Source organism: Silene latifolia, chromosome 1 (assembly GCF_048544455.1).
Source record: "Silene latifolia isolate original U9 population chromosome 1, ASM4854445v1, whole genome shotgun sequence".
Taxonomy (NCBI): Eukaryota; Viridiplantae; Streptophyta; class Magnoliopsida; order Caryophyllales; family Caryophyllaceae; genus Silene; species Silene latifolia.
The window spans coordinates 72,366,403-72,379,790 of NC_133526.1; the positions used below are offsets into that span (position 1 = coordinate 72,366,403).

The 13,388-nt window shown below is 38.0% G+C and overlaps 2 protein-coding genes across 2 annotated transcripts; one reads left to right on the top strand and one right to left on the bottom strand.

Annotated features, from left to right (window-relative positions):
- Positions 1-2,143: 2,143 nt before the first annotated feature.
- Positions 2,144-3,683, top strand: LOC141606410 (syntaxin-121). The gene is made up of 2 exons (XM_074425528.1): positions 2,144-2,878; positions 3,080-3,683. Exons 1-2 carry the CDS (start codon positions 2,306-2,308, stop codon positions 3,395-3,397), a joined length of 891 nt encoding a protein of 296 aa, XP_074281629.1. The 5' UTR covers positions 2,144-2,305; the 3' UTR covers positions 3,398-3,683.
- Positions 3,684-4,651: 968 nt separating this feature from the next.
- On the bottom strand, positions 4,652-9,208 carry LOC141606418 (uncharacterized). The gene is made up of 3 exons (XM_074425538.1): positions 8,686-9,208; positions 5,780-5,887; positions 4,652-5,248 (listed from the first exon to the last, which is right to left on the bottom strand). The coding sequence occupies exons 1-3, from the start codon at positions 9,010-9,012 to the stop codon at positions 4,931-4,933; spliced, it is 753 nt and encodes a 250-aa protein (XP_074281639.1). The 5' UTR covers positions 9,013-9,208; the 3' UTR covers positions 4,652-4,930.
- Between the last annotated feature and the right edge of the window lie 4,180 nt (positions 9,209-13,388).

Below are 13,388 nucleotides of genomic sequence, written 5' to 3' on the forward strand. Positions count from 1 at the left end.
GTCAGGAATTTTATTCAGCCCTAGTACTACGCTACTTAAGGCACGACATGGGTTGAAGACGTTAAGAATAAAAGGGAAGAAAAATCTTGGAAAATATATAGGATTACCTACTGAGTTTCAAGGATCTAAACATGAGCTGTTCAGGAGCCTGATTGACAACGTCATGAAAAGAATTTCCTCTTGGAATGGGATTTTTCTATCATCAGCGGGAAGGCTCACCCTTATTTCCTCCGTCCTCTCAAATCTCTCTAATTATGTTCTATCGGTATTTAAAATACCGGTAAGTGTGACTAATAAGATTAACTCCTTATTAGCACATTTTTGGTGGGCGGGTAGTAAATCAGGGAGGTCTATTCACTGGTGTAGTAAGAAATTCCTAAGCTTGCCAAAGCGAGAGGGAGGGCTGGGAATTCGAAACATTGAATGCCTGAATCAAGCAATGTTAGCTAAACATGGGTGGAGAATTTTATCAGATTCGGGATCCTATTTCGTAAAGGTTTTTCGTAAAAAATTGCTAAAGGAAGGGGCGATCACGGAATCTTTAGCACTGAATTATGGTAACAATTTGTCATGGGGGGCAAAAAGTATCCTACATGGTCTGACTATGGTACGACAGAACATAGGATGGAAGCCTGGTCTGGATTCAAGCTTGAATGTGTGGGTTAATAATTGGGTGGGAGGACACTGTCCGGAACCACATCTGAGCGTATTGGATGCGGAGTTCGCGGCGCTAAGGAACATGACGGTTAAGGACTTGACTATGAATACGGCTGATGGGAGGAGAGCTTGGAATGAAGCTTTTGTTAGACAAATTTTTGAGGAAGAAAGTGCACACTTAATTTTATCTAAGCCTTTTTGCAATTCGCAAATAAGGGATGAGGTGTATTGGTTACATTGCAATGATGGTGAGTATAGTGTAAAGAGTGGATATGGTGTTATATTTGAGGATTTTATAGATCGTCGAGGGTCGGACAAAGACAAGGCTAGAATAGGGGAGGACTTACGCTTGTTTTGCAGGCGAAAATTATGGAAATTGCCGGGGCCTCAGACATGGAAAATCCTGGTCTGGAAAATTGTAACAAACACTCTTTCGGTAGGAAACAATTTTAGGAAAAGAAATATTGGGATTGACGCAAATTGCAAGCTATGTTTGACAAACGATATGAGCATGGAAACGATGGAACATTTATTTCGTGACTGTCCTGTGTCATGAAGATTATGGGCTTGTTCAGAGCTCGGAATACATGCTGAATTGGGCTCGCATATGTGTATTACGAAATGGCTAATTGAATGGATTTCGTATTTAGGAAAATTGGAAGGTGGAGACGCTCGGGTGGTCCGGTTTTTGGCGATGATTTGGTGCCTTTGGAGTATACGGAATAAAATACTCTTCCAAGGTTTGACCTTCCATCCACTAATGTTCTATAATTTATGGGCACAATTGGTTGGGACGGCAGATCAGGCGATGAAGGCGAGTGATAAGGAAGTAATCACTACAATGGTTTCCTCAGGTATATCAAGAATGGATAATATGCCGTGGATCAGAGACAGTAAACCGGTTTGTATTGTGGGTGAAATAAGAAATTGTGACTATGTAAGGGTTATGGTGGATGCTGGATGGAGGGGGATTGAGAAAGCGGGGATTGGTTGGGAGGGTATACTAGGGAATGGGCAAAGATGTTGCAGTGAGGTGAGGAAGATTAGAGCGGAGTCACCTTTACAAGTCGAGGATTGGGGGTGTTAGCGGTTATGTTATGGGCTCGGAACAAGGCATACGACACTTAGAGATCTCTACTGATCGCATTTCTATTGTCTATCGCCTAGTGGGATTGAACGAACACATCATCTTCTTAAAGCGCTACTAAAGGATGTTATTGAGGTGGCCGCTTTTTTTCATTGTTTAAATATTAGTTTTATTCCTAGATCGTTTAATAAAAGAAAGCATACTGGTTTGCATGTAAAGCCATGGATAGTTAGGTGTCACTTTATTTTACAAATTCTTTGTTAAAAAAAAAAAAAAAAAAAGAAAAAAAAAAAAATCAACATACTACTCCTACTTCAATAATTCAATCATACAAATATACAATCAATAATCATACTAACCAAATTTCAATATCGCTTTCTTATTTAACTCCAAATTGCAACCAAGTCTTCGCCGTCACGTTGACTTTGTTGACAAGTAGTGGTTGATATTAATTGACTAGTATCATCATCTTGACCCTTCTTATTAGTCATTACACCATCCATTCTAATCCACCTAAATTAACCTACTAAACCTTCATTTTCTTCACCCAACTAAACAAAAATGAACAATCTTTTCTCAGGCTCATTTTCCCAACACCGCGAAAATGAGCCAGATATCGAGATGGGAGGAAGTGTTACGGGAGTAAACCTGGACAAATTCTTCCAAGACGTCGAAACTGTCAAGGAAGATCTCAAGGAGCTCGATGACCTTCACCGTAAACTCCGGTCGGCCCACGAGGAAACCAAGACTGCCCACACGGCCGGTTCAGTGAAGGAACTCCGATCCAGGATGGACCGGGACGTTGGGCAGGCGTTGAAGAAGGCCAAGCAAATAAAGGTCAGGCTGGAAGCGTTAGACCGGTCTAACGCGGCGAACAGGAATCAGAATGGTTGTGGACCGGGGAGCTCGTCGGACCGGACTAGGACGTCGGTTGTGGGTGGGTTGAGGAAGAAGTTGAAGGAGAAGATGGAGGAGTTTCAGGGGTTAAGGGAGAGGATAAATGGAGAGTATAGAGAGACAGTTGAAAGAAGGTATTTTACTGTTACTGGTGAAAATCCTGATGATAAGACTGTTGATCTTTTGATTAGTACTGGTGAAAGTGAGAGTTTCTTGCAAAAGGCTATTCAACAACAGGTTTGTGTTTTTCTATATCCACCTTTCTTCTAGTAAAGTTGTTTGGCTTGCAATCAATTTTAAAACATGTTATGCCAATCAATAAATTGACAGATCAGGTCAATTCGAGTTTAAGGTCATACTGTATAATGAATTGGCCGCGATCTATAGAGATAAGAAACATGACTAACGTAAGGAAAACTGTGTGTAATGAAAATGCAGGGCAGAGGACAAGTATTAGATACAATTGCTGAGATTCAAGAGAGGCATGATGCAGTGAGAGACATTGAAAGGAACTTGAAGGAACTACATCAGACATTCCTAGACATGGCAGTTTTGGTTCAATTTCAGGGTGAACAGCTCGATAGCATCCAAGACCATGTTGGTAGAGCAAGTTCCTTTGTTAGAGGTGGAACTGAGCAGTTACATACTGCTAGGAAGCATCAGAAGAATACCCGTAAATGGACTTTCTTTGCCATCATTCTCCTGCTCGTCATCATATTGATCATTGTCCTTTCTTTACATCCATGGACGAAATAGCCGCTTTTCTACTGAGCCTTTCACGTATCGATTGAAATCTGAACGGCATTTCAACATTCTGTGTGTCTAGCTAAATGGTAGTGTCATTGAGGGGTTATATTCAAGACTTGAGTTCATCAAAACTGTCGTTACAGCTCCCATTATTCCAAATACGTCTTCTTTAGACTTCTATCTCTACATATTCAGTCGTCTTGTGTAAATAGTATTCTGGTTCTCTCAATATTTGGATTGTAATTACTGTTTTTTTAAAAGATTAGTAATAGTTCTTTGTCTACTGTTATTGTTGTTTCTGTTGCCTGACTTTAATCCTAAAATGTCTCCAAACTCAACATGTTGTTTACGTTTTTTTTCTTTTGTGAGGAGAAATTTTAATAAAACGTAAAGAATCTGTAGAGTACATCATTTAGTCTGAGTACCAGTCACTTGATGCGAAAATAGACATAGAAGCCCAGAGAAACGTAATCAACACATTATGTTCACCGACCATTTCCATCATGGAATACGCTTTGAAAATTATGCTGTCACAAGGGGAAACATGCATTCGCAATAAATCAGCAAGACAGCAAACTTATCCCAATTGACGGTTCATACATTCCGTTGAAAGGCAAAATAGCTGTCATTTTTTTAATTTTATTTAAAAGGTGTTGCACCATCCGGATTTGTTCGACCTTGGCAGGACCCAATGATTGCAACGCTCTACGGTCTTGGGATTTGCCATCACAGGTAAGATCGGTTCAGGTTTTCTCAGTGGATTTGCTTACCTGCACTCTTACAGTTACAGTCCTTTTTTTTTTCTTTTCTTTTTTCAGATTAGGTTTTCAGTTTGAACATTAATCCTTTTCTGAGTGAGTCGAACTCGCAACATATAAAGTTAAGCTAAATCGGCTCTTACTAATTTTGTTAAAGGTCATCTCACAATGTTAATTGTCAATGCGAATGCAGGGCAGATTGATGGATCTTTTGTAATACTATACGGTTTCAGGACACCATAAGACAATTCTTCTGTGAAATTTGATATTAGTATGTAAAAAAAATTGAAATTTACAAGATTCACAGTATTTAATTAAAATTTTCAAGGGGACCTCATAAAATTTTCCAGGTCCATCTTCAAGGAAAGCGGAAATATAGACGACACAATTGCAGAGATGCAACTAATACAAGAGAGGCAGGACGGCACTGAAGCAGTGAAACATAAAACAGGATATTACAACTCTAAAATTGAGTATTTGAGTGTTGTTGCTGAACTTTTAATCTGCAAGGAGTTCATTTCATATACGGAGTAGATATTTAATCAAGTTAATTACACCAATAGCTGTGGAGTAATATAACCAAAATGCTTCAAATTCAAAGTCAAGACTCACTATCTTTCACTCTTTTTGTTCATAATAATCTACAGTATGGGTAGAAATCACAACGAACACGATTACAGGATTGATTACAAATTTTCACTATGCACAAAGGCATGCTTAAAGTTTCCAAGAGAAGTGCAGACGGGAAGGACTGTTCAATGGAACAAAACACATACCAGCAAAATCAGAAAAAGTTGTTGAATTGGTCAGTGAGGGATTGGCGCAAGTCCGAATATAAACCAACGAGCGAATATTGACGAAGGTTTTCCACTTCATACCATGAGTTAAGAACAGAGTAATGTTTATCGGTTCCAGAAAATGCTACTTGTATCCCAAGACTGCAATCCACAGAGCCTCCTTGACTCTTGCAATCACTCAGTTTAATTCCACATCCCTGGTCTTTCAGGCAGACAATGTTGGCATTCTTATTGCCTTTACATGAAGCACAACCATCATTTTTCCAAAATACATTTTGCAGCTGGCCTTGCTTATATTCTAGGATCTGCATCGACAAATATTAACGAAAGGAGTTTAAACCAAACCATCTTATGTTTGTTTCATCTTCCAAGATAATCTCAATATCTCATATATGCATTATTCTCCAATAGTCTAAATTAATAAATATATCTTCAACGGTACCAAAAGTAATGGTCTTTACTTTACCTTCAAGTATTTTCATTTAATTTCTTAATCGTATATATTTATACCATAAACACTTTTACATCAGCGAGACATTTGATTCAAAAGAAGTTGGAAACAAGAAGGTAAGAGATATGCAGTAGATTGCTACAAGATGACCAATAAAAGTTTGACCCAGCCTAAACACTCAAACCTTGTTTTGATAAAGAGCCGTGAGTGAGATACTTTTGACTTGTATATGCCATATTATACATAACTGCGTATTTACTCAACCTCGCATTATAGATACTTGCAATAATTTTGACATGTTTATGTTAGATTTTCCTTCACAATTAGTTTCACAGAGAACAACACAACTGAAACACAGAATACAAGTGATACGTGGCATACTTACAAGAGTGAAACTAGTCACTATGTGAGAGCCATCTGCAACTAAAGCAGGAGGAGACCTCGCCGCGTACTTCAAGCCAGCAAAAGCTACCATGTACCCACCTCCTGTAATCTGGAAAAGAAAAATAATTAGTTGAAGCGAAAGACATACATGTCCTGCTCGTATGTGAATAATTTGTTCCAAAGGTGGACACACACACACAGGTTGCAACTACGATCAACTTATTATGTATTTGCTTCATTTAGGCATGTTCATTGCAAGCAATAAGTTCCTAATTAGCCCTACTAGAGCATCCCAACTATACCTTAAGCCTGGTTCATCATTTGCAATCAAGTAAAAAATCTTATGATATCATACTCTAGAAAGGAGTAGGGAAAAGGAATCCACTCAGCTGCAAAAAGTTAATATTCCTGGCTAACTGGCTTACTGCATTTCCAGCAGTGCAAGGCCTGCCACAGCTAACAAAACCTCACTATCTCCAACATGTATACATCAATTGTGATACTCGTTCCATGGAACTTTCTCCAATAATAAATTCAAACACTGAAGTGCTTCACAAAATATTTCCATCAGAATACATTACTATAAAAAATGAGAACAACACACCATGATTGCCAAGTAAAGCTTGGCTTCATGTTTAATCACCGCAGAAAGGGGCATAAAATAAGCTAAGAGAAAATTTTGGTACTTTTTGCCTTTTATTGTGTACCCAAGAGCATGTGCTTTGCCATATAGAGAAAATAAAGTGTTTCCATCACGAGAAACAATCGTATGTCTTTTTTGGTCGAACTAATTTCCACAGCTTCATGAAGTACCTAACATATATCACATTGTTTCCGAAACAATGTTTCGTATGCTACAGCTCAAATAACTAAGAAACATACATGGAGGACAATACCATGGTCCTGAGTTGACAGCAACAATGCTGTAGCATGTTGTAATTGAAAAGCCTATTCCAGACCAAGACATCTGACTATGGTATCAGATGTGAATCGCGACAGAGTTATAAAGCTTTTGGATGTTATACCAGCAACATTATGAGGCATTATATTATATAATTATTGCGTAACTGAAAACAATTGTATTAAATCAAGGTCGCAACACAGTAAGACAGCCATTTTGTAAAGGTTTGATGATCACTTCGACAACATTTAACCGCACTTTGAGGCAATAGGCCGATAGTGGTCACATATGAGAGAGTACGCCGCAACAGCCGATACAAACGACCACGACTGATACCGAGATTTAATACTATGAGTCTGACATCAAGCCACGACAACCAAAATTGACTAAATCCCAGGCTATATACATCAGAACCAATACCGAATTTTGAAGGTTGTTAGGTTCGCATTTTTAGGCAGTGTAATCGAAACTATGGCGCAATGCTCACAACCAGGCCACAAAGACTGATTCCAATAATAAGTCTTGAAACAAGATTTAATACGATGCTCCAAACAATTACATTCTGCCTTTTAGACTGAAATCACATACATCACTATGTCTACACAAAACAGGGCCCCTTAATGCCTTAGGTAGTTAAGGTTGCTGAGCAAGGCTATATAACATGATGAGTGATAGAGCTAAATTGTAATTGAATGACTACCAAAGATAAACCCAATACAATGGCTTCCAAGTTCCAAGCACTTCGATCCTATATTGCCAAAACATCCACAAAGTTGCAGCATAATTAATCTAACAAACTGTGGACCAAACACTCCATCCCGCCAGAATTGCTAAACACACAAACTGAGCAATACCTTGCATACACCAACGGGCCGCTTAGACCTCTATTGTCTCACTCCTGAATTTGGTTTCCGACTCATAAACATCCTCATCAACATCACACTCTCCTCTCCACCTTTCTTTAGAACAACAACATTCCAACCTAGAAAGTATATCACCAAGTAAAATGAACAAGGCACAAACTCATAAGAGATCCACACTTTTGGATTATAATCCTGCAAGTACTCCATATCCACGGACTAAACCTGACAACTTCATAGTTGATAATTGAAAGGTTGAAAAACCATCCGACCAAAGTTGGTAAACAATATATATGGCTTGCATACCCTAACAATTGAAACTTCCTTCTCCCCTGAATGTACTCTCCCATATTGAGATCACATTCCTTTTCTTCTCCAACAGTATACGTATAACGAATAATTTTTGTACCTCAACTAAATTAACGGTTGATCAATTTCAAGCATAATTCTATTACGGAGTATATTTTTTTAGACATTATGTTCTGATGCGATTTTTTGGTCTAACGAAGCGCGCACTTAGTCGCATTACAATACCTTCGATATTATGTTCTGATGAGTTGTGCATGCATAATAGCATATTTAAAAAATACTCCAAGATAAAACAGAGGGGTCAACAATACTAATTCGATCTAATGCCCAATCTCTTGCTATTTCAAACCCTTTCACGACCTAATTCTAGCATAATTCTATTATATTTTTTCAGACCATTATATTTTTTTTGGTCTAACGAAAGGCGCACTTAATCGCATTCCAACAGAGGGGAGAGGGGGAGATGAACCTAGGACCTATTATCCAGAATACCTCCATCTTAACCACTATACTAAGACATCTTCGGTATTATGTTCTGATGAGTTGTGCAAACATAATAACACATTTCAAAAAGACTCAAGAGACAAAAAAACAGGGCTCACCAATACTAATTCGATCTAATGCTCAATCTCTTGCTATTTCGAACCCTTTCACGACCTAATTCGAAATTCCCCTCGCATATTTTGAAAAATACAGTGAAATGGACCCAACAGAGCAAGTACCATCGTACTGATTCGATATAATAACTCCGAAAACCGCAACAATCAAATAACATAACAACCCTAACACTATACACGAGTTACAAAAGTCAAAATAGAAGAAAGAGATGGAATTTACCGAAGAAAGAGAAGAGGAATCGACGGTAAGAAGGGAAATTTCGTCAACCTTAGGTCGAAAAAGGGTAAAACGGGAATTAGTGGAAAGAGAAAGGCGTTTATCGCAAGGAGAAAGCTGCACAGACTCATTATTGTTGAGGAAAAACGATTTCTTATCAGTGGCAAAGGCGATACCCAATGAAAACCCGTCGAATTTTTGGACGGTTGTGTCCTCGCATGGGGAATACACCGGATTATTGTCTCCGGCGTTGACTTTTATTGATATTACTAATATTATAATAATAATAATAATAATTAGTAGGTGTAGTACAAGGTTGGTCAACTTCATAGCAGCGGTGGCGGTGGCGGTGGCGGTCGACGTGTTGATTTAGGATGTCTTGAATTTTCTGGAATAATAACTGGAAATTGAGGTGATTGTAAAACTATAGTGTGCTACACCATCATCTTTTTCTTGTAATGCACGTATGCTATCGTTTGCACGATGTTTCAGTCTTTCATCAGTTGGAGCCTTGGAGGTAGCAAAAACATAGAGATTATTTTTCATTTTCTAAAGAGTAAATTATCAATAAGACTCACGCTTAATTTACTTTTTTACACTTATTCTCACGTTAATTTTTTTTTTAAATTACATCCAAATTAATAGCTCCGTTTATAAATTGCACCCAACACCATTTTCATGTGGAAAAATGTATCTAATGACAATTTTGCCCCCGCGTTTGTAACTTTGAGTTTTGGGTTAACTTTTTCATTTACTTTCTCTATTTTGCACTCAGCAATTGATTATCCTTATTCGTCCTTATCCTCACACAATGGATGAATATATGTAGGTTGGATGAATTCATGTTCCTCATCCTTCTCTCTCATCTTTTTTTTTTCGTATACGATGAAGTTATGGGAGCGGGTAATCGAGCAAAGGCTTAGGAGATGTGTAGACATCTCGGAAAACCAATTTGGATTTATGCTCGGGAGATCGACTATGGATGCGATTTTTATCATGAGACAGTTGATGGAATACCATCGGGACAAGAAGAAGGACTTACATATGGTTTTTATTGACTTGGAAAAGGCATATGATAGGGTACCAAGAGAAGTACTTTGGTGGGCTTTGGCGAGAAAGGGTGTGTCGCGAAAATATATTGACCTCATAAAGGACATGTATGAGGGGGCTAGTGCAAGTGCTCGCACTAATGTTGGGAGAACGGAAGAATTTCCTATTACCATCGGGGTGCATCAAGGTTCCGCACTTAGTCCTTTTCTCTTTGCTATAGTTATGGATGAGTTGACAAGGGATATTCAGGACGACATCCCTTGGTGTATGATGTTTCTTTGATGATATTATGTTGATTGATGAGACAAAAGAGGGGGTGGAGAGAAAGTTGGAATTGTGGAGGCGGACTTTAGAGACTCGTGGGTTCAGCCGAGCGGGAGTAAGACCGAGTATTTGAGGTGTCGATTCACTAAGGTGGTCAAGTTGAGATCGACAAAGGCGGGGAGTATTATTTTCGATGGGAATGTTGTTGAGGGTTCGATTTCTTCGTATATCTAGGATCTATTATTCAAAAAGATGGGGAGTTAGACGGAGATGTGGTTCACGACTTAAAGCGGGATGGTTGAAATGGAAGAGTGCTTCGGGGTTTCTATGCGATAAAGATATGCCCCAAAGATTAAAGGGAAAATTTTATCGCACGGCAATTAGGCTCGCTTCTACTTTACGCTCCGAGTGTTGGGTCGTGAAGCATTGTCACATTCAAAAGATGAGTGTGGCGGAGATGCGCATGTTGAGGTGGATGTGCGGACATACAAGGAAAGATCGGTTAAGGAATGAGGTGATTAGGGAAAAGGTAAAAGTGGCGCCAATAGAGGACAAGATGATGGAAAACCAACTAAGATGGTTTGGCCATGTGAGAAGGAGACCTATGGAAGCACCAGTTAGGAGGCTGGAGACTTGGAGAACAGAAAAAGTCCCTAGAGGCAGAGGAAGACCGAGACAGACATGGTTGAGAGTGATAGAGCACGATATGAGAGTTCTGGGGCTTGAGGAGAGTATGGTGACGGAAAGGGCACAATGGAGGGAAATGATACATGTGGATTTTTAGTATTTGATGTTTTGACAGATTTAGTGTTTTTTATTTAATTTAAAAAAAAATTATTTATTTATTTTTCTCCCCTTTATTACACTTTTTCACCAACCACTTTCTTATAGATTTTACCTGGTTCATTCCGGATCCTTAACTCTATTTCGGTTTTTAAAAATCGTCTTAATCTTTTCTCTCGATTTAAATTTTAAGTTTTTATAAAAGAAAGACGGAATTCGATTTTAAAACCCCTAAGTTCACCTTGACTTTCCATTACATTTTCGTTCTTCCTTTTTGTTTTTCATCTTCCCTTTTTTTATTCGCATTTTGAGGTGTGCGTTCACCCATGGACGGTTCGAAAAGATGATTCATGTCAGCCGACCCCAAATCATTTTGGGACTAAGGCTCTGATGTTGTTGTTGTATATAAATGTAAATGTTTGTAATTCAAAGATGAATTTATGTGTAATCATAGCCATTTTCAATTTCTGGGTTTGAGGGAAGTATTTGGGAAAAATTGAGGGAAAATTAGGTTTAGGAGATGAAATAGGGGAACGTTTGGATCAACAGTCGCGACTTCGTCTTGGTCTTGTTTGTCTTCCACTGGCACCAACAGTTCAGCAGCACTTCCATGTTCATGTTCATATTGAAGGGGATGAACTCAATCTTTTTGGCTTTTTGGGTTTGGGGCTGTTTCGTCAAGATCAGTAACAAGCAAACAATCTATAGTTGGTGATCAAATTAGTAATAATCCATGGCTTCCACCTGAAAAACCAACAAAACCCACTTCATTTTTCTTAACTTCTCCAAGATTTTATAAGAATTTGTTCACTTGTAGTAATAATTGTGAACAAAGGATGAGCCCAACTTCAATTCTTGACAAAACCCCATTTTCTGCTGTTGCTAATTTCTGGGTTTTCGACAACAAATCGCCGAAACCGCTCCCAAACAATACAAAACATTAACAACAACATGCTTAGGAAGAACTAAATAACAAACAAGGTATTGGGCTTGCTCTTATTGATGAAAACCTTGAAACCAACAACAAAAATGAGAATGAAGAGAAGAATGAATGAGAATGAGGAGAAAGATATAAAAGAAGAAAGGGCAAAGTCGTCATAAAATAAATGTTTTAACCCAAAAAATTTCAAATTTGAAGGAAATATGGCCTAAATCCGATATTGGGTGCAATTTATAAACGGAGCTATTAATTTGGGTGTAATTTTTAAAAAAAAAATTGACGTGGGAGTAAGTGTAAAAAAGTGGATTAAGCGTGGGTGTAATTGATAATTATTTTATAACTATATTATTTTATGGTCAAATAAGTATTGGTGTCCGGCCCGGTCCGATTTTGTAACTATATTATTTTATGGTCAAATAAGTATTGGTGTCCGGTCCGGTCCGATTTTGTAAAAAAGACGGAATTTTGTAACTATATTATTTTATGGTCAAATAAGTATTGGTGTCCGGCCCGGTCCGATTCGGGCTACTTCTATTTGGCACTAGCTTAAAACCCGTGCAAATTTGCACGGGTGTTGGAAGCATTTTTTTAACGGAAAATGCACGTGGTGTCCTTGAACTTTGATGTTTGGCCCGAAATATCCAATTTTTTTATCCAAAAAACTTTAGCGGCTATACCTCATGTTTACGAGCTCGGAAAGTGACGATTTTTTTTTTCAAATTGATTATCTTTTCGAGAACTACGACTTGAAAAAACAAATTGTCGAGTTTGGAATTCGTGACCAAGAGATATGGTCCCTCAAAGTTTGTTCAGTAAAAAAAACTTTGACGTACAAAAACTCCTAGCCACGGGATCCAAATATGACAATTTTTTTTTTCAGATCGTAGTTATCGGAAAGACAATCGATTCGAAAAAACAATTATCACTTTATGAACTCGTAGACACGAGTTATAACCTCTTAAAGTTTTTCGGAACAAAAAATTGGGTATTTCGGGCAAAATTCGAAACTTCAAGGGCATCGCGTGCATTTTCCCTATTTTTAAATATCATTCAAAGTTATTTAAAAATATTTTATGCATATACGTGAAATATCTAAATATGAGTAAAATATTTATAAGCATCTGTAAAGAGTTTAATTTCAAATTATTGATCTTAACTTTAAAGAAAGAATAAATATATATTAATAACCTAATCATTATTTGTTGGTAATATGTGTATAGGGTAACAGTGATAATGATCGTAAACTTGGATATCAACCGAATCACGAAGAGCACGCTTTCCTTAAGAGTATTTCGACCCTATTTCATGCCTTGGGTTACACGAAATCCCTTGTAGGATGATAAGACGATTGAGGCCCTCTTCATCTAGGCAAAGATTGTAACACCCCCATACTCCAAGTGCCTTACCAGGACCACTTAAGGTATGAGAACGCTACCATCTCGGTTACCCGAGGCCATGATAATCAAATGGACAATAACGAAACGTACTTAAATAATAATAAAGTTTAAGTGATACAAATCAAATCCAAAACTGATAAAGAGAAATACAAATGTTCTCAAAATCCAAACGACTAAAAGTAACTAGTTCATGACACAGCGGAAGATTCTACAACATGTGATGACTCTATCCCAGCTATCCCTCGCGTAAGCCATCATACCTGCTCAACAAC

Bases quoted from the DNA above. Each gene is read 5' to 3' on its own strand.
- LOC141606410 (XM_074425528.1), top strand. From the start codon at position 2,306: ATGAACAATCTTTTCTCAGGCTCATTTTCCCAACACCGCGAAAATGAG. The intron at 2,879-3,079 runs GTTTGTGTTTTT...ATGAAAATGCAG, and splicing joins AAAAGGCTATTCAACAACAG to GGCAGAGGACAAGTATTAGA.
- LOC141606418 (XM_074425538.1), bottom strand. From the start codon at position 9,012: ATGAAGTTGACCAACCTTGTACTACACCTACTAATTATTATTATTATT. The intron at 5,888-8,685 runs GTAAATTCCATC...TTTCTTTTCCAG, and splicing joins ATTCCTCTTCTCTTTCTTCG to ATTACAGGAGGTGGGTACAT. The intron at 5,249-5,779 runs GTAAGTATGCCA...TTGTCGATGCAG, and splicing joins TAGTGACTAGTTTCACTCTT to ATCCTAGAATATAAGCAAGG.